Consider the following 25028-nt stretch of genomic DNA (forward strand, 5'->3'; position numbering starts at 1 on the left):
TCTCCAGGCTCCTTCCTCTCATATTTCCATACTTGCTCTCAAGAATTGGGAGCTACTAGATTTCTTTCCTCATAAGTGATTTGGACTTTATATATGAAAGTTCACAAATTTTTCTGCATAACTTTTAAAGTTTAATAGATGTATTAAAGGTCGATTTACTTATTTGTTTGCTTATTTATTGATAAATGTTTTTTTTTTAAGTTTACTTATATTTGGGGGGGAGCAGAGAAGGAGGGAGAGAGAGGATTCCAAGCAGGCTCCACACGGCCAGCACAGAACCCAACGCAGGTGCTTGAACTCATGAACTGTGAGACCACGACCTGAGCCGAAATCAAGCGTCAGAGGCTTAACTGCCTGAGCCACCCAGGCGCCCCCTAAAGATTGTTTTAGAATTGATCTTTCTGCCTCCAGTTCCACCCACATTGGGGAGGGGAAGGAAGAAAAAAAGAGGTTAGAGAGGGAGGGAGCCAAACCATAAGAGACTCTTAAAAACTGAGAATAAACTGAGGGTTGATGGGGGTGGGAGGGAGGGGAGAATGGGTGAAGGGCATCGAGGAGGGCATCTGTTGGAATGAGCATTGGGTGTTGTATGGAAACCAATTTGACAATAAATTTCATATTAAAAAAAAACAAACAATTGATCTTTCTGGGTCAAACTTTCCAAGTCTGTGATGGGCTCCTTAATATGTAGATTCAAGTTTCCTTTGATTGAAGGAAAGTGGTGTGTGTGTGTGTGTGTGTGTGTGTGTGTGTGTTGCAGTTTTAGATATTAATTCTGTTCCATGGTTATGCTTGTCCTCAGGAGGGTGTAGATTAATTACACCGATTATGCATCTACGGGAACCCCTTCACATGTCTTCCCCATAAGTTTCTGAATCTGTTGGGAGCACTCTTGATTCTGTTTAATTTTCTTAGCATTCTCATTTATATTCTCTATTTCTAACTCTGTATTTGCAGTCATACACGCCCTACCCCTGGAACATGGTATTTAGTCCTAATTTCTCGTTCATACTTCTCTTTTCCTCCAACAATTTCCTAGGCAAATGAGCTCCCACTTTGCATTTCCCCTGCCTTTTCCCAGTACCGGAGTAACATTTTCAATTGATGCTTTAAAATACCTCCTGCCTTTGTATTAATAATCACTGTATTTTAAGTTTTAGATGATCTGTCTTTATGTTTTCCTCTGCTCCATGGCATGCAGTGTGTGTGTGTGTGTGTGTGTGTGTGTGTGTGAAATCTCCCATTCTAAAAAGTACTGGGTCTGACTTCCTTTTTAAAAAAATTCTAGTATCTTCTTCTCTTGCTGTGACACAGAGTGATTTTAAGATGGATGGGCACACTGATTTGTGTCTTTTCTGATTCTTTGTTACTATATTGCTTCAGGTGCTGTATTATTTCTCTTTACCCAGATTGAAGAAAAAAAAATCACAGGGTGCCAGAAATGACTTTACATATTGGTGAATAATAATTGATCAAAAGCTAGAAAAAACGTCAGCACAAGCATAATTACAAGTAAAACTGAAATTTTAAATTGAATAGACAGAGATGAATGAAAAATAAATCTTAACTAATGCTTTACAAATTGATATTGACAGGATATAATAGGAAGCATATGAAAGATTTAAATAACGGGTCAATAAGCCCTATCTAAAAATATATAGATATTTATTTTCAGTAAATAAAAGCTGCACATCTTTGTATGTTTTGAAGGTAGACCATGCGTCAGGGAACAAAAGACTGGCTGTGTTCTAAATGATCAATATCGTATCTACTCCCTCCCTGCAAAGCTGAAACAAATGTTTCCATGTGTTTCAAAGCATCAAACCAATTACTAAATAAGCCTGAAGTTAAGGAAAAAACAAGGGCAAAAGACAAATAACTTTGGACGCGTGAGGTTGGTGAGGATACATTTAAAACAGAAACTGGACGTACATTTTCAACTTTAAACTTTGGAAGAAAAAAATGGAAGTATAATAAAGAAGCCAAGCATACACTTGAAAACCTAGAGAAACCCAAAAGTAATAAGTTAAAAAAAAAAAAAAGCATAACATTTTTAAGGCTCACAGACAACTTTAAAGAACAGACAATAAACGATCATAACAAAAACAACTATTTTTCATGTTTGAGAAAATAAAAGCACCAATTAAGAAAAATAATAAAAGTAAACTAAATGTTGAGTTTTTATAAGGTCTGGCTAAAGATGTAGAATAAATGGAATAGTTTTGTCCTAAAATAGCAGGAAGGTAGTGGCCACTGTCATTTCAGCAGCCCCCCCAAAACGATCGAAGATAAACAGCAAAGCAAAACAAAACCCAATAAGGATGAAACAAACAAGCAAACAAACAAAAAACCCAAACTGTCCTGTTTATCTCACCCTCTTCAAGCAGTCTCCTGTGTATGGTTTTTCTTCCGCTGTAGATGAGCGGGCAGCCAAGGGAGCACATCAGTGTCAACGGGGTTGTTGATGAAGAATGGCCCATGTCACTCCCTCACCCAAAAGCTATAGTTAATTTTTGTTTGTTTTGTTTTTTAAAGCCTTTACTTTTTAGAGCATATTTGGGTTCCGAGCAAAATTAAGAAGAAAGTGCGAACCTCCTCTCAAGACACACAGGACGTGCCCCCTACGGGCAACATCCCTTGCCAGGTGATACCTTTACCCCGATGATTCCACATTGACTGACCATCATCCCATCATCGCCAAAGCCTGTGGCTTCCATGGCTTACGTTAGGGTTCACTCTCGATCTGGCACAGTCTATGGCTTTAGAGAAACGTACAGTGACACAAAGCCACCGGTACAGTCTCATAGAGAGTAGTTTCTCTGCTGTATTTCCATCGTGTAGGAAAATGTCCTTTTCTGGTGAGCAGAAAATATGCAAGGAAGTACTCATGTGTGACTGAGCATCGGCTCAGTAACTTCCCCTCGGATGTTTCAAGAATAAAAGGTATTTGAACCGTACTTTTAACGTTGCTCTAGGTTTTGAATTATTTTAAAATTTAGAAATAATAATATAGGTATGCTTTTCCTAGTCATTTAAAATGCTTTCTTACATTAGCCGCCCTGTCAGAATTTTCTAGCATGTTTGAGGTGCTGAGGTACTATTTTTACTCGCTTGTTAAGTGGATAAAGTGGCCCATGCATTCAGTCATCAATATAACTTCCTCATAACTGAGAATTTGCACGAAAATACTGACTAGGATTAGATGCCAATGTACTGTAGAGTCAAATTTTATTTCCGCGACTCTGAACACGTTCAAGAAACACCTGCTGAGAGAGGCTAGCTTGTGCTATGACAGCATAATGGAAGAGTCCATGAGTTTCTAGAAGGAGTGAGTGTTCACGCAGTCCTTTTGACAATGTTAGGACTGGGTTAGCACACTGCTTGCCAATTGTCCAGTGGAAGGAAACACCGAAAATGCCCCGATGTAATTATTGCTTACAGCCTGCCTGCTGTGAAAGCATCATTTGAGCGACTCTGTTTGTTGTTGATACTTGAGAGAACACCTTCCAAAGAATGCAAGGCACATAATTACCAGCCTTTAGTGCAAACCCTTTTGGAGAAATTCTCACTTAAATCCACTCTTTAGAGGCAAATTGCAAAGGGGCTTGTAATTAGATGAGCTGCTCTTTTGACATGAACCAACATAGATAATGCTAGATAATTAGTAGATAATTTTCTAGGTATTCCTGGCACTGAATGCTAAAAGCAAAATTAAGTCAGGCAAAGCACTCTGAGAATTGCCTGTGGCCAGTGAGGTGTCAGGGTTAACTGGGAAGAGAGTGGAGGGGGTTTTTAGTCTGGAATTGAATTACTCTCTTCCCATTGTCCGCTTAATGCCTGGGCTGATGATGGCCAATAGCGGAGATAATTTGGTAATTGAAAGACGATTCGTGAAGCCAGTTATTTACGAAAAACAGTGCTTAGCTTTAATCACTGGCTTCAGCAATACTTGAATTGTGGTCAGCGGTGGGATAGAGGAGGTTAGGAAGCTTTTTTGACAACCCCACACGCGTGTTAACAATTTTCAGAGGCGTTACTTCATCTAGGGAACTGCTAATTGGTATATTCGTGTCCCTGTTCCGAGAAACAACCTGATTGGGGTGGGAACCAAACACACAGGGCTCGGAGAGTCTCCTGCATGTCTCTTTTCAGGAACTAAAACGTTACCTCAAGATTCCTCCCAAAATGTCACCAAAGAGACGCCTTAATTACATGTCTGTAATTTTAAAAATGTGTTAAGACAGAAATGGGTCAAGTGTAGGAAAAAGTGGAAAAAAAAAAAAAAACTCATGAGAGGAGATCAGAGGAAAGCAACTTAAGATTTTCATTTGTTGAGATTTCTGGAGAACGGCTCCATCCACCTCATTAGCCCACTAATGACGGGATGCTCTGGCTAGGCTGTGTGGATTTGAGCCCCATCCCACACCCATCATCCGTGTGTATGCTGTAAAAAGCGCATTTATTTGGTTGGGAGCTAGGAACTCTAGTTCCAAGTCCGGTTTTAGCACATATTCGCTGCACGAGCAAGGTATTCAATGATCCTTCCCTACTGCTCGGCTTCCTCATCCCTGAAAATGGAATGACACCCATGCCTCCATGAGACGTGAGCGAAACAAGACCAGGTCTTCTATGTTGGAACTTCGGAAGGTTATTATGCAAATGTGAACATTCTCCCCACTACTATCATAGTGTGGGGAAGCCAGGGACTGAAAAGACTGACTGGGAATCAATCGGGTCAGAAGAGATTACAATAAACGCTGAAAGTGTCTTGAGATGCTTTGTCAAGGACACCTGTTCTCCTATGTACAATCGCCGATCCCCCAAGGAATCAGAATCGCCTTCAGCAACTTCCTGCTCCCTGGGCATCTTCCCATCCCCCCACTCTTCCTGGGCATGATCTCCACTGCCCCATCCTTCACAGTGTCCCCTTTGAGGGCTACAAGCCATTCCTGTTTCGTTGGCCTGTCCCCGCTGCACCCTTTCAAGAGGCTCTCCCAACCGGTTTAGTTGCGAAATTCTGCATGATCGCTACACTAAACTTAAAATAATTGGGTCTGCAATCTTGGGCTACATCTCATGCCATCTCATGAACTTGCACCTCATGCCAACACAGACAACTTAGGCAGGAAACAAAGACTTTTAAATTGTCAACAGTTTCAGAATGGGACACACGGCCACTTGATTTGCTTTTTGTGCGTGTTTCTATGTATTGCACGTGGGGTTCGGGATCTGATTTGGGCATCGGGGTCCCGGGCCGCAGCCAGGACAGGGACAGAGCTCTAAGGGAGCTCACAGAGAGAACCACTGCCCTGGAAGGAAGGCAGAATTGTCTCCAATACCACTGTTAGCTCATCTTTCCATTTAGCCTCCCCATGAAGAGCTGTCTGGCAGGACAGACCGTCCTGGGGCTGGGGTGTTCCATGAGCCCTGCAGGCACAGAATCTATGACTTGTGTGTGCATCTCTGCCTGACCTTGATGCCTGTGGACACAGCTGGGGGTGGTATGACATTGGGGTTGGGTGGACTCTGGGGTGACAGGTGGCCCCGCTCACCCACTACAGCCATGGCAGGAGCAGGTGAGAGCGTCATCCAGGTAGTGTGGTTTATTGGAGGTGAAAACCGCCCTTTATGTTTCCAAACACATTCTCATCTCCTTTAGGTTGAAACATCAAAATGAGTTTAAAGGTGTTTTTATCCCCCAGTTGAAAAGAAGTAAAGGGGCACCTGGGTGCCTCAGTGGGTTAAGCACCAGGTCATAGCCTCATAGTTCATGGGTCACAATTGGCTCAGGTCATAATCTCATGGTTTATGGGTGCAAGCCCCACGTCGGGCTCTGTGCTGACAGCTCAGAGCCTGGAGCCTGCTTTGGATTCTGTGTCTCCCTCTCTCTCTGCCCCTCCTCTGCTACCGCTCTGTCTATCTCTCTCAAAAATAAATAAACATGAAAAAACAAAAAGAAAAGAAAAGAAGTAAAATGCTTCCGTAACAGTGTGTAGGTGAACTTGAGCCCTGTGGGCTCTTTCAGAATAATTCAGCATGTGCTGAGATTACGCATGCCTAGGAGAGAGGATTCTTCCTAAGGAAGAGGTCAAGTTCTCACACTCCTTCCCCAGGTGTTCCAAACCCAGAGTTGGGCAGGTTTTTTTTTTCTTCCAGTTACAAAGGTTTATCCATTTGTATCCATATTACTTCATTATATTATATATATATTATTATTATATATATTATATATAATAATTATATATATATTATTATCCATTTGTATCCATATTATTTCATTATAACCTGGAATTACTTGGAGGCCATGCTTACTCATCATTATTATTTAGCACCTTCAGTCGGGTTCGAGATCAAGGGCACTGTCATGGACTGAACGTTTGCGTCCCCTTCCCCCAAATTCCCAAGCTCAAGTCCTAACCCTAAGGCGATGGTATTCAGAGTTGGGGCCATTGGGGGTAATCATGTATAGACGCAGTCATGAGGGTGGGGGCCCTTGTGATGGGATTAGCACCCTCATAAGGAGAAGACGAAAAAGCAGGGTGCCTCCCCTCTCTCTCCCGACCTTTGTGCCTCTCTCTCAGCCCCGTGGGGAGACACTGATAGGTGGCTGTCTGCAAGCCAGGCCCTCACGGAACCGCATCGCCACGGTACCCTGACCTTGAACTTCTGCCACCAGAACTGTGAACAACATGTGTGTGCTGTTTCAGCCGCCAGAAATTGTTAGAGCCGTCAGCCTCCTCCAGCTACTCTTAAGAAAACACCGCAGGCCGGTGGGGGGGTTAAACAACATGCATTTGCTTCTCACTTGTGGAGGCTGGACATCCAAGGTCAGGGCGCAGGCTGATTTGGTGTCTGTAGAGAACTCGCGCTCGGCTTACAGACGACCACCTTCTCTCCCCGTGTCCTCACGTGGCTGAGAGCGAGCTCCAACGTCTCCTTCTCTCCTCCTAGGGACACGAGGCCCTCCTGGGAGCCCTACCCTCATAACCTCATCAAAACCTAATCACCTCCCAATGGCTCCGTCTCCTAATACTGTCACAGTGGGAGGCGGGGCTTCAACACATGAACCGGGGGGGACGTGACACATGGATTCAGGCCCATATTTTAAGAATACATTTTGTTTCATTGAAGAAGACAGTCTGTTAATGAAAAGCCATTTTCATTGGGGAAAGAGCTATTGGTGGGGAGAGAGCTATTGCCCTGCCCTCCATTCACCAACTGAGTTGGGGGAGCTTGTCAGGAGGACCAGGGGACAGTCGCCTGGAGGACAATGGGGTTGGGGGGAGTTGAGGTTCGGGACCGGGCTGCAGGAGGTGAGAGGGGAAAGCGGGACCCACGAGCTCCCACCGCCGGAAATTCTTACCCAGCTGCACGCTGCCTTCCCCGGGGACGGGCTTCAGCGAGGGCTCGGCCCCAGACCCGGAGAAGAAGGATCTCCTGTGGTCTCAGGTAAGGTCTCAGTCCCACCCCTGGTTGTCCCTCCAGAACAGCAGGCAGGTGGTTGATGTTTGGCGACCTTGCAGGGTTCAAGGGGGACCCTCCAGTGAGACTCCTGGGAGCTGAGGGGCCGGCGGGCTGGTCCCCTGTGCTGCTGGACCCCATTCACTGAGAAGTTAAGAACAAGGCACACAGAAAAACAAAATTCTGCAGGTTTGTGGTTCTGGAAGGAAAGCCTGGAAACACGCCTCTCAGTTGCATCAACTTCGAAAAGCCAGACTGGATTTTTCCGGTTTTTTTTTTTTTTTTTTTTTTTTGCCTTTCTGCCATCTTCTATCCAGTTTCTTTGTTTTTTAAACATGCTTATTTATTTTTGAGAGAGAGAGAGAGATCATGAGCAGGGGAGGGGCAGAGAGAGAGGGTGTAGGCTCAAGTAGGCTCCACATTGTCAGCACAGAGCCCAGCACGGGACTCGAACCCACAAACCGGGAGATCCTGACCTGAACCAAAATCAAAAGTCCTGCGCTTAAGTGACTGAGCCCCCCAGGTGTCCCTGGTTTCTTTATTTTTAAAGCAACTGTTCTTGTGGGAGCTGCCTCTGGGATAAGCAACTGGACCGATGGCCTCCTGTCCTCCGCAGGCACGGACACAGCTCTGTGGCCAGGCCTGTGCTGTCTGGAGGGGTGACTGGGTGATATTTGCCCCCACCTCCGTCTTCCGCGGGTGGCTCTGTCTGCACGTCCTGGCCCACGGCTCCCAGACGGCTTCCTGCTGCAGAGGGGAGGTGGCCGCTCCGGGAAGGGCTGCTGAGCAGAGAAGGGTCGGCCCGAGCCTCGAGCTTTGCCCCCAGCGGCTCTGGCGGCTGTGTGGGGGCCATGGTGAGCCCCCGGACCTCTCCCGGAAGCGAGGATTTTAATAAGCCTCACCTTTCTCGTGCACGCTATTTGATACAAACTGGACTCATTAGTTTAAAAAAAAATGGACCTGGAGGTTGACGTATACGATTTTGGAGGCTCTTATGAATTGAGATGCATCAAAACGAGAAGGTCGTCCTGAAGCCTCATCTCGCAGTGCAGTGGGGTGACCTCCCTGCTCGCAGCCTGCCGGTCCCGGAGGTGACAGCACGCCCCAGGGCCATGGTTTCTGAATCCTTGTGGCCGGAAAGTGTAGGCGGCACTTGAAAGATAACTCTTGGTTTATTTTATGTTTTTCATGTGTATTCACTTTTGAGAGAGTGCAAGCCGAGGAGGGGCAGAGAGAGAGAGGGGGGGTCAGAGGATGTGAAGCAGGCTCTGTGCGCCGATAGCAGGCAGCCTGGTGTGGGTCTCGAACTCGGGAGCCGTGAGGTCATGCCCGAGTCGAAGTTGGACGCCCACCTGACTGAGCCCCCCGGGCGCATACATGGGGAAACCAAGGCACCGAATGTTTAAGTAATTAGCCCAAGCTCGTAGACCTAATCAGAGCGATGCCGGACTGAGAAGTCAGGCGGGACGGTCCCGGAGCCCATGCACTTGACCGTCCCACCTGGCCACCACTGCAATATTGAAGGTCAAGCCAGCGGTTTCACGTATCAGTGCTCACACTGCTGTAGTGAAGAAAGCACATTGGATTCCAGCAGGCACTTCCCTAAGCCGGCACGCACCCCCGCCCTTACTGGTTTTAGAGTCACCACCACTGAGAAGTTCCGGAGAAGAGGGAGCAGCTGTGGAGTGCGATGAAAAGGAGGCTCCAGGCAGCCATCCTGCAGTTGTGGGCACATTCACAGGACACGTGAGACGGGGATGTCTCCGGACCCGTGTCCGCGCTTACGTGACAGGGTAGGAGTGGACCACACAATGCTTTCCTTTCTCCCCCGCGAATTATTCAAATGCGGAAGGGTGTCTCTTCTTCATCCACAGGGACTTCGACAAGAGAACTCTGAAAAGTCAGAAGGTCCTTTATTGAGAACATACAGTATGTGTTCAGAAAACCGCATAGGCATCTTGCGGACTCATAATCGATGCTAGATGTTATTCTTAGCCGCAAGTAGTTAATTTTTCGGTGTTTCAGGTTAAGCAACAATATAGTACGGTTGTTACATATTCATTCAAATGAAGCCTACATGATGAACTCGTTCCTGATGTGACGTCGAAAAGGATAGGAGGGAAGTGCCTTTCAGAATCGGTTGCTCTCCAGAAAGAAAGCAACCCCGCGGCAGCCCTGCGTGACGCAGGGAGGCAGGAAGCCCCCGTGAGCAGGGGAGGTGAATTTGAGGATGAACTCCTTCCCCTCCACCTCTGCTCCCCGAGGGACGGTCACAGTCCCTGCCCACAGAGCTCCAGATGGCCTCGGGACCCGCCTCGGCTGACGACACAGGGGCAGGGCACCCGAGTCACTTCCAGGCAAGAGCACCAAAGCCCAGGAGACGGGCAGAGGTCCCCTGGCCAGCTGCTCCATCCCCTCGTGTCCCGGGACAAGAAGGGCCATGACCCGGGAGAAAAGAACCCCGTGCTGGTTGTGGAGTGTACATGGAGATCAGCCCCCGTGGTGCAGCCACCGAGATTTTGTGGTGCTGGTTGTTGCTATGGCAGCAGTGATTATATGTGGTGACTGATGAGATCGCCACATTTGCGCCATACTGCGAGGTCCCCTCCTCACACAAAAGCTCCCCTTCTCCCTCTGCTCCCAGCCCTCCCCTCTCACCTGCCTCTTCCCTCTAAGGCCCGTCTCCTGAACCCCTGCACCCAGGTACCCAGGTGCTGCTGGTCGTTCCCAGATTGTCATCGGGGGAGACGCTAAATGTGCAGAATTGCCTCCTCCTGAAGAGGTCAAGGTTCCCTCCGACTTACTAATTGTCTGCATGTTTAAATTGTCACCAGAGCAATAATGTGTCTGAATTTTAGGACAGTAAAATAATGGTGCATGCTCTTCAATGGAAATTAAAGTCTGTTTATCTTTCGCAGGGAACGTCTTAAAATCTCCCTTATAACCTAGCATGACGTGCCTGTCCCCTCCCTGACCTCCGTGCCTCCTCAGGAACCCCTTGTCAGCAAGGGGAACCCCATCCCTCCATTGTGGGGTCTAGGACCTTCAGGGCCACACTCAACACCCAGGTCCTACCTACAAATTTTGTCTGTCCTTCTATCCCCAGGACTCTCCCTCCCAAATATGGTTTCTCTGTCTCACCTGCCAACCCCCAGCACCCACATACTGTCTTTTTCTCAGGGGCCTCAGGGGCGACCGTCAATGCTCATGCAGCCCCCAGAATTCCTTTGCTCCCTCCCCGTCCGTTCTTTTCATGGCAGCCTCATGGACGTGTAAAACTCAACGAGCGGGTCACATGATAAGCTCCGCCTGAAATGGCCCCAAATCGCTACATTGCCCGCAAGGCCCATTCTGGGTGGAAAGAGTGCGGCTAGGAGAGTTCTGTTAGCAATATATGACAATTTACGACGACGCATGGTTCAGCTGAAGGTGGGAAGTCTTCCCTGAAGAGCGACCTATGGAAACCCGAAGGTTGAGAACAACCTTCTTCACTAGCATGCTAGCAATTAATCTGGAAGAATGGCACTGGAGGGTCATCGTGTTCTGGGGCACAGCACACAGCGGGAAGCCCTCCGGCTGGGACAGTGTAGGGGTCAGAGGCGCTTGGCTGAGAACGGGTGACCTGAAGCTCCGTGGACGGAGCTGAACTTCTTGATTCGTTACAGTGTTTCAAATTTTCATTGTCACCCAATCCTCTGTTGCACAATGGCTTATTGGGATGGGTGCCTGGGCTGCTCAAACACCATCTGAAATTCTTCAGGAGCTTCTCTGCCATGATAACTTCCTAACATAATCAGTTTTCCAGAAAAAGAACCCGGATTTGACGATTAAATGGAGTCATCGCAGTAACTCAACTGCCTGAATTAAATAGCTACCAAAAGTTACTTGGGGCGCCTGGGGGGGCTCAGTTGGTTGGGCGTCCGATTTTGGCTCAGGTCATGATCTCGCCGCTTGTGAGTTGGAGCCCCGCATCAGGCTCTGTGTGGACAGCTCGGAGCTTGGAGCCTGCTTTGGATTCTGCACCTCCCTCTCTCTCTGCCCCTTCTCTCTCTCTCTCTCTCTCTCTCTCTCTCTCTCCAAAATAAATAAACATTAATTTTTTTTAAAAAAGTTACTTATATAAGCATATTCAACACACATGCAAAATGTGTGAATAAGCTTCTTCTTACTTTCCTGATTTCTCTTGGAAGCACCCCCACTGGAGGAGCATGTCCCTTGTCCCTGGGATTGTGCTGTGCCCTTCAGTGTACAAGCCCCCCCCCCCCCCGTGCTGTTCAGAGCCCTTTGGGAATGTCTGTCCCGGGAAACGCAGAGCGCATGAGACCCGCTCATCTCCCAGGTGTCTTCCTTCCTTCCTGGACTCGTGAAAGGGAACTGCCCCTTCCCCCTCGGCCCGCTCTCACGTCCAAGTACTCTAGTCTCCAGAGACATTGCCATTTAGAGCAGCACGTGTTGAGCGAACCACTTCCTTTTTGGGTTGGACCACGTTTCCCCAAAACTCAGCCCGAAGCAGCCTCTGGATTTGGACCCCCTGGCTCTGCACTTGGGTTATAGGCACGTGAGCCCACGGGTCATGGCGGGTGGCCGCCTGTTGGCCCACTTCAGCTGTACGGTCTTGTCTACCCCATAAATGGGTACTGTGCACGTCTCCGTGCCCGGCCTCCTGCTGTGACGAGACAGTAAGGCTTGAACATGCACCAGCACGCGGGGAACTACAGAGACCCGGATATGTGACAAGGTAGCACCCCCCCCACCAAACACCTGGAAACGATGCCATTTTTGTTTTCTGTTGCCGTCAACAATTTTACTTCTCACATGACCCCAGAATACCAACTGGAAAGAGGAAATACGAGATGCCGAAAGCAGAGCAGTGATGATAATACACAGAGTACGGCCGCACACGGTTTCAGGCTGCTAGTAAATATTTGACTCTTCCGAGTATGTGAATGACGGCTTCAATGACTTGCCTACTGAGAAGAAGAATCCAACTCAATTTCAATATGCGGGGGCCTAGTGGAGACCAGCGACAGCCACCTGCAGAAGTGCGTATATGACAGTGCCACTCGCAACCCTGCTAATTAAATGAGGGTTCTCACAGACGAGAAAGGGCGATGGTTATCATCCAGAGTCATCGGTCTTCGGAAAGTGTTTAAGTCTTGGACGTTTTTAGAAAAGAGGGGAGGAGGGAAGGCACGGGGGGCCACCTACTCTATGTTGGCCAATGGCAGATTACAAAGAAAATCTGTTTTCAACCCGTTCTTTAAAAGGAAGAAGGAGAGTCACGGTGTGGACCGTTTGTGTTTCCTACTCCCTGTCACCACCCTCCCCCGGCCTGTTTGTCGGGGTGGGCGTCTTGGCCCGACCCCAGTAAGATGCTTCCAGAGAGGTTGTGACAGCCGTTGACTGATGTGTTGTCTTGCCAGCCTGTCAGGGTAATCCAATAGCTTGCTAATTTAAGGCAAGGTCTTTATTCGAAAACATCAAATGTGTTTTATTGTGCACATGTGCGTCAGGCACTACCCTGCCGACATAGAAGCTTTTGCTCATTTCAATAAATCAGCCATGTGAAGCACCAAGAGGCAAACACGCTTGAGGGTTTGGGGGATCGGAGGGTTCGCTAACGCGCAGAGGCTTGGGAAGAGTGCTCGGGGCGCTCCCCAGAATTCCTAGGAGGTGTTAAGGACGGTAAGCCTGTGAAGAATGTGTCCAGTCTACACCGAAAAGACAATCCCCGGGGTTGATAAAAAGGTGGAACGTTTCCTACAGGTGAGCTCCACCGATCAAGGGATAAACAGGACTTTTGTTTCCACTTTGGAAAGATGCACTGCAGATTCCCCCTGTGCTTTTGAAGTAAGCTTTGAAGGCTTCCAGAGCCTGGGGAGGGGTGTGCGGAGGGGGGGGGGTTCCTGTGCGCTTGGAGGCTGGGCTTCTCTTCACCCGGGAGAGGACAGAGTCCCGCACAGTGACACAACGTGTTGATCTGAAATGCCAGAGAGAAGAGCCGCACAGGGCTTGCTGGGGTCACCAGAGGCCAGGAAAGCTCCAGGGCAGTTACACATCTTTTCCCGCTGAGTTACACCAGCAGCAAACGTGAACGTTCTACAAACTTCTTCGTTGACTCTACAAGCTCTTTTCAAAGGGGCACATGACGCTTACCGTTAAGGGGGTCTGGCAACTGGCGTCGCCTTTAAGGGCCAGCCCAGCACGCGCTACCCTTTGGGACCCCCGTGAAGTCTTCCAGAACCTTCTTGGAAATATCAGGCGGCCTCCAGAGGGATCACGGCGTCGCTGCGGCACAGCGGTGGTTTTTCTGACTCTGGGACCCTCTGAGGGGTTAGGATTTGAGGCGGCGTGGAAAAGGCCGAAGAGGAAGCTCTCCTCTTCTGTCGATCTGGGGAATTCTTGAGGAGATCCTCTCTCCCTCCCTGTCATACCCCGGCTGCTACCCCAGTCCCCAACTCCAGCCTCTATGCTGATGGTTGTGGGTGGTTAATTTCGTACAAAACTGACTGGCTTTGCAAAAAACAATAAGAAAGAGTAGTTATCACAGATTTAATCCCTTAGAGAATAATCCAAGCACTTCGCTTTCCTCATGGCAGCTCAAGATGAGCGCTCTTAAACAAAGGACTTACACTGTGTTTGTTTCTTCTTTGTTGTCATTTCTCACAAGTTAAGCAAGGACAGGGACCAGGTTGGTGGAGTCTTCCTCAGTAACACACATCATCGTGCAGCATTTCGAGGAAGTGGGAAGCCGTGAACAAGGCTGGCTGTTCAAAGATCTCCGGCCTGAGCAGTGGCCCTGGTTTTTTTTTTTTAAACCAGATGTTGGTTTAGGGCAACGGAGGCAGCAAGGTGGTCACATGGACGCCACATTGTGGGAAATTCACAGAAACTGGAACAGGAAACAGACAAATTATGTATGACAATACATCCAGGCGTTTCCATCTTTTTTAAAATGCACCATTAACCGAAAGTCCGTATAGGGTTTCCTCCAAGGGCACTATATCATCAGCAATATGTAAATGTTGTCTTTGTCAGTTTATTTTTCCAGGTGAAAACTCTTCCTGTCTGTGAAAGAAGGCTTTGTGGCCACAGCTCCCTGGTTGCCCGTAAAGTCAGAAGGGATCCAGTTCCTGTGGAAAATGTGCCGTCTTAACTCTAAATCTGGAATCAAGTCATCAGAACACTGGGTGATAAACAGACGGCCTTGTTCTTATTAGATTCCAGAAAGGGATGGTAAGGGGTTCTTCCCCCCCGCGGGCACGGGGGAGACGCTGGGAGAATGTTCCTCTGTCCGTTCCTGTGAAACTGTGCTCCTTCTGTAAACGCGACTCGTGTTTGGGGGTAAAGGGGACCGTTGGTGTCTCTCTTCCACAAATTCTGTTTATGGCAATAGCTTTCTGCGAAAGCAGCCACAATCCTTCTCTGAGAGTGAACTTTTTGCTGGAGGACAGCCGAATGGGGGGAGCACTCTGGTGGCATTTCACAGATAGCCAGGCCACCGGGTCACAGAGCAGGGCTTTGCTGGTGGAAGAGTGTCCTAAGAAACAGTGACAGAGGGGCGTCTACCACCGGATGGCCTCTCTCTCCTTGGATGTTTCGACTGTATTATTTTAGATAAGCCAGCATCTAGGAGAAAGGCCCGAAGCTGGCATCACATCCTGGTTGTGCGGGACTCACCTGCCATGCTCTGATCCCCCCAACACGTCCTCACCCTGCACCTTGGGCTTTTACCCTCGGGGACTGTGTGCTGGGGACACGGGCTGATGGCCGGGGCCCCGCACGAGCGAGAGGAAGCGGGAGGGCGTTTTCACAGGCAAACCACCTGGAGAGTGGGAAAGGAGAGTAGACTGTAACCACACACAGCTTTTTAACTTAAAAGAAATATCAGAGGGTAGGTAACGAGTGACGGAAGGCGTGAGCTTCCGCTTGCGTTGTCTTGTGTAGAAAGAGTCAAAAGTGCCTTTGACGGGGCTGTCCACGTAGAACTTACCAGAACATAATACACTATCCTATTTTTTTGGATGTTTATTTATTTTCGGGAGAGAGATACAGCACAAGCAGTGGGGCAGAGAGAGAGGGAGACACAGAACCCGAAGCAGGCTCCGGGCTCCGAGCTGTCAGCACAGAGCCCGACGCGGGGCTCGAACTCTCGAACCGCGAGCTCGTGACCCGAGCCGAAGTCGACGCTCCACCGACTGAGCCCCCCAGGCGCCCCTATCTTGTAATATTTTGAAACTACAGTCACTGGACGCGTACCCCAGGCTTCACCTGAGTATAATATTCACAACAGCCTGTGTTTTAACCTCACGAAATGCGCACAAAACTGCGCGATTATTCTCAGCAGTTTGCAGATGACACTGAAATTTAATTTGCTCAAAGCCTCTGTTTGACCAACGAGATCAAGTGCCGGGATGGGACCCTGCGGAGTCAGAAAACACCTTGCACCCAGAGCTGTGGGCGCCGAGACACGTGGGCTCCCACGGTTGCTCAGGCTGACGATGCGCCACCCTGTGGCCCATTTTGCACACGAGTTCCAGCTCAGCTGAGACAGACGTCCACGTGGGTCCAAGCAGATGCTCAGCGGCCGGCAGCCTGGGGCCGGGTCCTGGCTCTCTGCTGGTTACAGTGACCTCCAGGGAGCTTTTCCCCTTCCTTTGCTTCCACTTCCCAGCCCATAAAATGTGGATGAATCAAATTCCCTGCTATGGAGCTCCGGGATCCCGTGGAGGACAATACGGAGAACTCTGGCCGAGCTGGTCAGCCCTCTAGAAGAGTTAGCCACGATCCCGTGTGCCACACAGTGGTGGCAGCACAGCCACATGGTGATGGCTGCACAGGTGATCATATCGGCATACATCCTACTGCAATTTTAAGCATTTCATGCAACTTACGTGAAGGATTGATCCTCCTAATCACCCACGTACGTTGACTCAGCTCTTGGGCTTTAGATCAATTTCCTGTTGCAAGCGATGTTCAGACAGTGCATGAAAATAGACAAGCCACCACTGAGTCTGGCAAGTGGAGGGCGGGTGGATAAAGCACAGGAGGAGAACAGCCCAGGGTAGCACTGAGCCATGAGCTTGGTGGTTGAGCCAGAAATGCAGAGAGACTTTCTGTGGGGGGGGAGTTCGTGCTGAGTCCTGTGGCACCAGAGGAGCCGGACAGGTCACTACAGCCACAGGGGGGTCATCTGGAGGGAGGCACGGGGATGGATCTTGCGCTAGATGGTCATGAGGGTCAACAACAGTGAGAAGAAGGGGGAGGAAGCAGTTTGGTCAAAGAGAGAAGTCAACCTGGGATGCAGACCCCCACATTCCCATCCAACTCAGAGGGATCTCTGGGAACACGTTTCTCATCAGAGATTCTGGTGTGGGGACTCAGGTTACCCAGAGGGACAAGGGGATGACCTCTCAACTGAGGGGACCCTGAAGGGTTGACACCACATCTTGGCAGCATGTTCTTCCGTGCAAGGGTATCTGGGAAGCCGGCACCTCTCTGGGTTGACTGCAGACAACCCATTGAAGGCGATGTAGCTGGGGCCATATGCACCTGCTCTAGCCAACATACTGTATCAGATCGAGTGACCAGAAGTGGGTTAAATGCTTGGTAGGGCTTGTGGAAGTCTGTGTCATCCTTTAGAAAACCCACTCATTTCTATATAGACCAGACTGGTCAATCAAAGGGATGCCAGAGGAACCACCAGCCCTGTACCCTTTCGGTCCCTACTATTGGCACTGATTTCCATCATGACTTCTGGGATGCAATATTATTTGTGATCTACCTTGATCGGGTTGATGAGGGGGGACTTTTGCCGTGATAGTGTTTTCCACACTGCCCAAACGGGGGGCCCATGTTGAAGGTTGCCCAGCTGCCAGGTTTGTCAATCCAAGCATCTATTTGGTCACCAAGGAAACGGGCACCAAGTGGGTCCACTGGCCCAACAGATTCCTTGTAAGTTGGGTCTTGGACAGGACTCCGGTTATCAGCCGACACCATGCATACCCACTCTAATGTAGGGAAAACACGACAACACGTTGGCTCTCTGCCTCTCAGTGTGATCTCAGACACTGTCTCCAACCATTTTCACAATAGCTGTGTGTCCCCAGTCCCTAAAATACAGGTACCACGGTAAATGGCCACGGGTTCCTTGAGGAAACACAGGGAGAATTGCTACCACGTGCAGTTGTCATGGTGCTGTGAAACTTCTTGGGCCGCTGGGCTCTAGCTCTGTCACTGGCTGGAATTTGGGCCAGGGATCGGGACATTTTCCTGAGATGAGTGCCTTCAGTCTCTCAGCCATGTCCCCTTGATTCCCTCTGCTGTTATAACCCGACCAGTACTGTAGCCATCTGGGGAAGCTGATGGCCATCTCAGGAACACTCCACAGGTCAGGCCTTCCCAGATTCCACTTCATCTGTCAGTCATTAAGAAAAGTGTCACCTCGTGGCACCAGCATCGGACCTCCATTGTCTCCGGGTCCTGTCATCTCCATGACCACTCATGAGAGAGGCCCTTTCCCATCTCCCCCATCATCACCCAGGCCTGCAGATGAGAAGCACCACCAAACATCACTTGCTTCTTCTCACCAGAACACTCCATACAGCTTTGGGAAAGGGGAGTTCTCTGGGCCTTCTTGGAAAATGTGGTGGGGCCCATGGTTAGCCAGTTATAGCCACTGCAGCATATGCCCCCTTCTCAGCCTTTTTATTCCTCCCTCCATGGTCTGCCACAGTGATTCTGTCATCTCAGCTGATTATAGACATCGTTCTGCCCAGACTCCTGTGCTCTGTTCTAGCAGGAAGTATGTCCCATCCTGCGGGGTCCTTGCAAAGGTGGTCATTTCTTTTCTTTTTTTTTTTATTTTTTAAAATGTTTTCATTTATTTTTGAGACAGAGAGAGACAAAGCACGAGCAGGGGAGGGGTAGAGAGAGGGGTGGGGGGGACACAGAATCCAGAGCAGGCTCCAGGCTCCGAGCTATCAGCACAGAGCCCGACGTGGGGCTCGACCTCACGGCCCGTGAGATCGTGACCTGAGCCGAAGTCGGACGCGTAACCGACCGAGCCCCCCAGGGGCCCGGGTGGTCATTTCTTTATGTAGGAAGAACACTCAAGCTGATAGACTCCTCCCCATCAACTTTATGTTCTGGTGCCCTTTGATCGAACATCCTCAAAACCCGAGGCTAGACATACTCCCTTGTGCCTGCTGGTACACACTGGTGAGGTTTCAAAGATCCCTTGGGGCTTAATCTCTTTCTCCTTGTATTAGTTTCCTGTGGCTGCTGTAACAAATTTCCGCTGACTGGGTGGTTTAAAGCAACGGAGATCATTCTGTCACCGTTCCAGTGGTTAGAAGTCTGAAATCAAGATATCAGCAGGGCCACGCTCCCCGTGAGACCCCGAGTGGATCCATCCCCGCCTTGCGGGTGGTGGTCGTGCTGCTTGTCGGTTTCAGCTCGTGACTGCCTCTCTCCGTCTCTGCCTTTGAGCACATATGGCTTTCTCCCGGTGGGGACTTGTCGCACATGGCGTCATCTCTTCTTTTTTTCTTTATTTTAGAGACAGACGGACAGACAGACAGAGTGCTCGAGTGGGGGAGAGACGCAGAGGGAGAGGGAGAGAGTCAAAAGCAGTTCCATGCTTAGTGTGCCGACGTGGCCCTCGATCTCATGACCCCGGGGTCATGACCTGGGCTGAAATCAACTTGGACACTCAATCAACTGAGCCACCCAGGCGCCTCTATTTTATCTTACAAGGACACCAGTCACGTTGGGTTAGTGATTATCCTAAGGGCTTCATTTTAACTTTTTCTTATCTACAAAGGGTCTATTTCCAGATAGTGTCAATTTCACAGGAAAGGGGGTTAGGATCTCAACACATCTTTCTGTGGAACACATCTGAACCCATGACACCTCCTTATCTACAAAGGGTCTATTTCCAAATAGTGTCAATTTCACAGGAAAGGGGGTTAGGATCTCAACACATCTTTCTGTGGAACACATCTGAACCCATGACACCTCCTTTAGACATGCCGGGTGAGTTATGTTGCAACTTAACCTAGTCCCAGATCTAGAAGACAGAATGTAAAGTGGAGGCAGATCTTGGAGGAGCACCATTTACCTTTCAGGGAAGAAGCTTCTGTATTGTCCTCTAGCATAGAGAGGTTATCCTGCCTCACACCTGGGAAAGATGGGACAATTCTACAGATTCTGAAGTTTCTGAGGCACCTGAGGACTCAAATATTTGGGAGTGCCTTCCAAGGAACATCCAGCCCACGGGTCTTTGTCATGGACTGAGTGTTTGTATTCCCCCATTCATATGTTGAAACCATAGTGCCCAGTATGAAGGTATTTCAAGACGAGGACTTTGCGAGGTAAACAGATTTAGGTGAGCTCATGAAAAGAAAGCCCCCATGACGAGATCAGTGTCCTTTTGACAAGAGGGAGAGAGCAGGGCTAGGATCTCTCTTAATCCACACTCCCACTGAGGAAAGACCACCTGATAACATAGCAAGAAGGTGGCCGGGAGTCCTCGCCAGGAACAAAATTGGCCAGCGCCTAGATCTGGACATCCAGCCTCCAGAACCATGAGAAATAAATGTGAACTGTTTAAGTCACCCAGTCTGTGGTGTTTTGTTATGGCAGCTAAGACAGCATCTCAGAGGTTTTCAACTGGGGACCTAAGCTTGGCAGAATAGAACTACTGTGGTTGGACGTTTAAACTTCCATGATTTCGTCTTTAGCATTTTCTGTCCAGCCCCTCCACCGAATGATAGGTTCTTTGTATGTGACCAGAATCTGTCTGGCCTTCGCTTAGCTGCCTGTTCTCTCCTAGCAGGACATCAAGGGAACTCAGCCACGGTGCCCCAATCCTGTGTGGTTGTACCTAGAGTCTCTACCTCACATCGCCAGGTCCTGGTCTGCACAAGGAAGTCTACTTCCTTCCACAGGTACATCCTCCAACTCCCCTTTGCGGGAAGGTCAGTATTGTTGGAGTAAGAATCAGAACACAGGAGATCAAATCTTCGGTAACAATCTTGTCCCGTACATGTTGTACCCTTAGTTGATTTCATATGAAGTAGAACACTCCATACCATTCTATGCTAATCATTCATCAAGGGTGAATTACTGCATGAGTAGTTTAAGTGCCGAGCTTAATTTTTAAGTATTACTGAAAATGTCTTTCAGTATTCTAATATTATTATTTAAAAATTTTTTTAAACATTTATTTATTTTTGAGAGACTGAGAGAGACAGACCTCAAGCAAGGGAGGGGCAGAGAGAGGGAGACACAGAATCCAAAGCAGGACCCGGGCTCTGCACTGTCAGCACGAACCCACAAACCATGAGACCATGACCTGAGCCGAAGTCGGACGCTTAACTGAGTCCCTCAGGTGCCCCAAATATGCTCTAATATTAATACCTGATCCTCGAGGAGTCAGCTTTTTTCCCACCTTCTCAAATTCATTCTATAGATTATCTCTTCATTCAACTGATGAAGGATTTGCCTCACCAGCTTCGAGATTCCAAGAGTAAAAGAATCATGTCTTCACGTCTGAGACTCTTAATTGAGAAAATTACTCATTGTACGTCTGCCATCTCGTAAATGATGCAAATCTGGAGATCTTCACAAGGGTTTTCAGTGATTTTAAGGGAGAGTAGCTCCTTACCCTTTGAAAAGGATAATTGCCTTCAAAGAAGAAATAAATACTCCCCCAACAATGAATATCATTCACGCTTTTCTCCCGTGTGGAGATTTGCTGGGAAATTTGAAGATGTGAAAACTAATTGCAGACAACGCGACTAGGGAACTCCCAGAGTATGCAGGGAAGTGACTGGAGGTGCACTATTATTTAATTCATCAGCTACACCTTCCTGCAAGCTGGTACTTAATTCTACCCGTCGTGTTTCTGGAGGATATCGGTTCCCTTTAGATGGATTCCGGCAAATGTTCTCCTTCTCAGTTCAAATCTAAAGTCTCTTTAGCAGACAGGAAAGGGCTGAATAAAATAACTGATTAAATTCATCTCTGTAATTCTGAGCAGTGAATCCATAACCATTAGGTTGAGTATGTGTATGTAGGTAAGTGCACACACACACACCCACACACACACTTTCTTCCAGTATAAGTTACCAGATGAAGGAGGACAGGCATTTAGAAGGGGAAAGTCTAAGGGTGGCGGTCTTCTAACCTGCTCTAGACCCAGGAGAAAGTCAATCAGGTGGCTGAGTTCAGCATTCAGGCGCGGTTATTCTTCCAATCACATCTTTTGTCACGTCTGCTGTCCACTGCCCCAACAACACTCTTAGTGCAGAGCTGAGTCACACAGGACCCCAGGCACTTCCCACCTACAGGACTTTGGTATGTAGTGTGTTCATTCCCATTATACAGGAGAAAGAAGAGAGAGCAAAGGGGAGATGCATATGCCCTAAATCCCAAAGCTTGTGTCTGGTGGAAGAAAGACCCACATAGAACCAGTGAAGATATCATTGAATGCTTCCCATACTCATGAGGACTCCCTCTGGAGGTGAGAGGTTCAGGACCCAGCAGCCCTGCATGAAGTCGGAGCGGACATCTCTTAGACACCAGTTTCCCTGACATGCAGTTGTAGCCTGCTGGTTACACGATGGCCCTCCCTCTCGCCTGACCAAGGTGCGAGAAGCTCTCTGATGTGTGAGGACAGCAAGCTGACCCGGCCACGGCAGGTGAAGCGCTGGACCTGCCAGGCTGGAGTCGGGAGGAGCTGGGGACGCGCAGCTTCACTGCCTTGCTAGAAGAAAGCCCACTCCCTTTCCAATGGAAGATCCAGGAGCCATTAGGCGCTTCGCTCTCTACCACTCTCACTCTAAAGCACCTGTCACGGACTGTGTTCTCCTTCCCTCCCAGCACTGATGTGGTGTGCAGGATGGAGCAGCCACCGATTGTGGGGAACAGTCACCCCGGTGGCTGAGGGACTGTTAACCACGGCAGGTCGACCAGATGCCTTCCAGCAGTTTTCCGGAGGGGGTCTTCAGGAAAGGAAAGGGAGGATTTGTGAAGCGGCTTTCTTTTTCTCCTACTTCTTACCTGCCGGCGGCTTCCAAATACAGCCCCCGTTGTCTCTCTTACCAGAGGGATGGAAGCCCAGGCTGTGTCCTTTTCTCCAGGCTCCTGAGTTCGGGGTTCCTCCAGCTCCTTCTAATTGCAGGACCGCCCCTCTGGCACCAGCTGCGGGAGTCACTCCCCTTCCTGGTGGTCTTGGCTCTTTGTTTCTGCCTGGCGTGGCTCCCTCTTGGGTGTAAAACCGTGGCTTTGACTTTGTTCTCTGTGAGCCCTCATGATAGCGGAGGAGGGTACTGTCGAGTGTTAGATTCCGAGGACGGACCTACCGTTCCTTTAACAACGGGCACGTTTCCGACTGTGGGGAGAAGAGGAGATTTTGTGAAAGGTATTGCATTATTTTGTGCATGTTTGAGGGACACCCCAAGCTACGTGGGGTCAAAGACTAGATAATTACACCGGTGAGCGGCTAGAGGTTGTTCACAAGGGGCAGCCCACGTATGCACACGCAATGCATGCATATCAAATCAACACAAGTGGAAATACAAGAACAAACTAGCTAGCTGGCTTTATGTTTAACTACCCATCACAGTCAGAATACGTTTAAAAATGTCTAATTTTTTGAGGGGAAAATTGTTCGCTGTGTTAATATTCTTGTCACATGATTTATTTCTTTTATTTCACCCCGTTATTCTCAGAGTTTCGTGACATTCTGATAATTGCTTAGCATTTCTAGAGGATTTACTTTTGGAACTATTACTTTTAAATGTATCTGAAAAATAGATTACAAAATCATCTTTTAAAACATATTTTCTCTCGTTTTTTTCTTTTTCTTTTTTTTTTTTAACCTTCTGAGAGTGGCCAATTGAGCATCCCAATAGAAATCAAATGCATCTCTGAACATCTAAATTTACTTTATACCGACTCTGCCGAAGGAAGGTCTCCATAACCCTTATAGAAGCAATATTCCGCTGCTTTTTTTTTTTGATTCCTTAAAAGTGCTTATCAAGATGAATGAGAACAGTGGTGTGTAATTTCAAAGATGAAATTGCTTTTCTCTCCAGCTTTCCCTCAGCGTTTCAAGGTCACCCGTAAAAGGCAAGTGAGCCTATAGTTCTGGCCTTCTCCTGGGTCTGTGTCGGGACATATTACCCTCTCTGAGAAGGAGCCTGCCTTTAGATGCTCTGTTTTATTTTTCTTCTCCAAAGAGGGTGTGAAATTCCGACTCATTCATTCACACATTGTTGGGTAAGCTGCAGTGTTAAGAAGAGTAAATATCATCCCCTGTCCTATGTCTGCAACTCTGTTTTCATGGTACCACTATTTACCTACTGTCCTCTGCAATGTTAGAGAAGGCAGTCTGAACGCACATCCCAGTGATGAGTCTCCTGCAAAGGCTGATGCCTTACAGACATGTGACGCTAGGTGGGGCCCAAACTCACCCTCAGAATTGTGTGTTGCTTGATTTAATATTTGACAAAATATCAAAACAACGTGCTCGGCTTTCTTTTCTCCGCTCCCCTGAAGCTCACCACTACTTAAAGCTTTAATCTGCGGATTTACATTTGAACAATCCACTGACGCCCGAATGTTCTCAAGCATCCGGTGTGGCTAACAGCTCAAAACTCACCAAGACATCCTGCTACCTGCCTCCTCATAAGAAAATATGCCTTGGTGATCACTTATATTGGGGGGATCGGCAACTAAACACATGATTTTTCTTAGATTAAAATGATTGCTTATATCCTCCCAGGTAATCTGGTCTTATAAAATTTTAAAGCCACCTAAAATATTTTAAGATACGCTATCTGTTGAATAGCAGTTTATAAACATCAGGAGAATTACGACTCAGAGTGACAATAATTTTGCTTACTTCCGCAAAATTCCTGTTCCTGCATGAAAGTAGCAGCATTTATGAAAATTCAAAAGAAAATTATCAACGATGAATGGGTTGAAATGAAAACACTCAGAATATCGGAAGTCAAAACAAGAAAGAGCTCTTTGGTGACATAGCGGAGAATGAGTTCACCTTAGATGTGGCTGCCTCGTGACCGGGCTGATGTAGGGTGGTACAAAATTTGGCACGGACTTCCCTGACACTCGGATTCCTGGGGCCCCAGAGGTTATTATATCAAACTCCCAACGTTCTGCCAAGAGTGAAATGAATAATGGGAGTGACAGCCTAGCAATGGTCCCTCGGTGGTAAGTGTTTTCTTGACACTATTCAATTTATGATCAAGGCACTTAAGAGAATGACCTAAGCAGTTCTTCGATAATGAACCCATACCTTAAAGGCAAAGCAAAAGCTCCCCTGCGTAGTCTAGAGTCTGCTTTGGGTCCACTTTTACATAAACTTTTTTCCCAGTTTGACCTGGTTTGATTCTTTGATTCCTGTTCCCATCCCCCACACTTTCGATAAGTTTTGGGACTTTGTGAGGAAGCGTCATTTAGCATGAGGCCCGAAAAGGAGAAGCACATGGCAACACGACCTAGGACGCGGCAAGCACGTGGCTTTCTATCAGCGCCCA

General features: G+C 48.2%; 1 protein-coding gene across 2 annotated transcripts; it reads left to right on the forward strand.

Moving 5' to 3' along the window:
* Positions 1 to 7071: 7071 nt before the first annotated feature.
* Positions 7072 to 21453, forward strand: LOC122241521. Of its 2 annotated transcripts, XM_042997908.1 has the most exons (4): positions 7072 to 7449; positions 19022 to 19235; positions 20300 to 20411; positions 20936 to 21453. In XM_042997908.1, exons 1-4 carry the CDS (start codon positions 7271 to 7273, stop codon positions 21064 to 21066), a joined length of 636 nt encoding a protein of 211 aa, XP_042853842.1. In that variant the 5' UTR covers positions 7072 to 7270; the 3' UTR covers positions 21067 to 21453. The 2 variants fall into 2 exon arrangements, with proteins under 2 accessions (XP_042853842.1, XP_042853849.1); XM_042997915.1 differs by lacking the exon at positions 19022 to 19235.
* Positions 21454 to 25028: the final 3575 nt, after the last annotated feature.

The sequence above is a fragment of the Panthera tigris genome, chromosome A1 (genome assembly GCF_018350195.1).
Source record: "Panthera tigris isolate Pti1 chromosome A1, P.tigris_Pti1_mat1.1, whole genome shotgun sequence".
Lineage (NCBI taxonomy): Eukaryota > Metazoa > Chordata > Mammalia > Carnivora > Felidae > Panthera > Panthera tigris.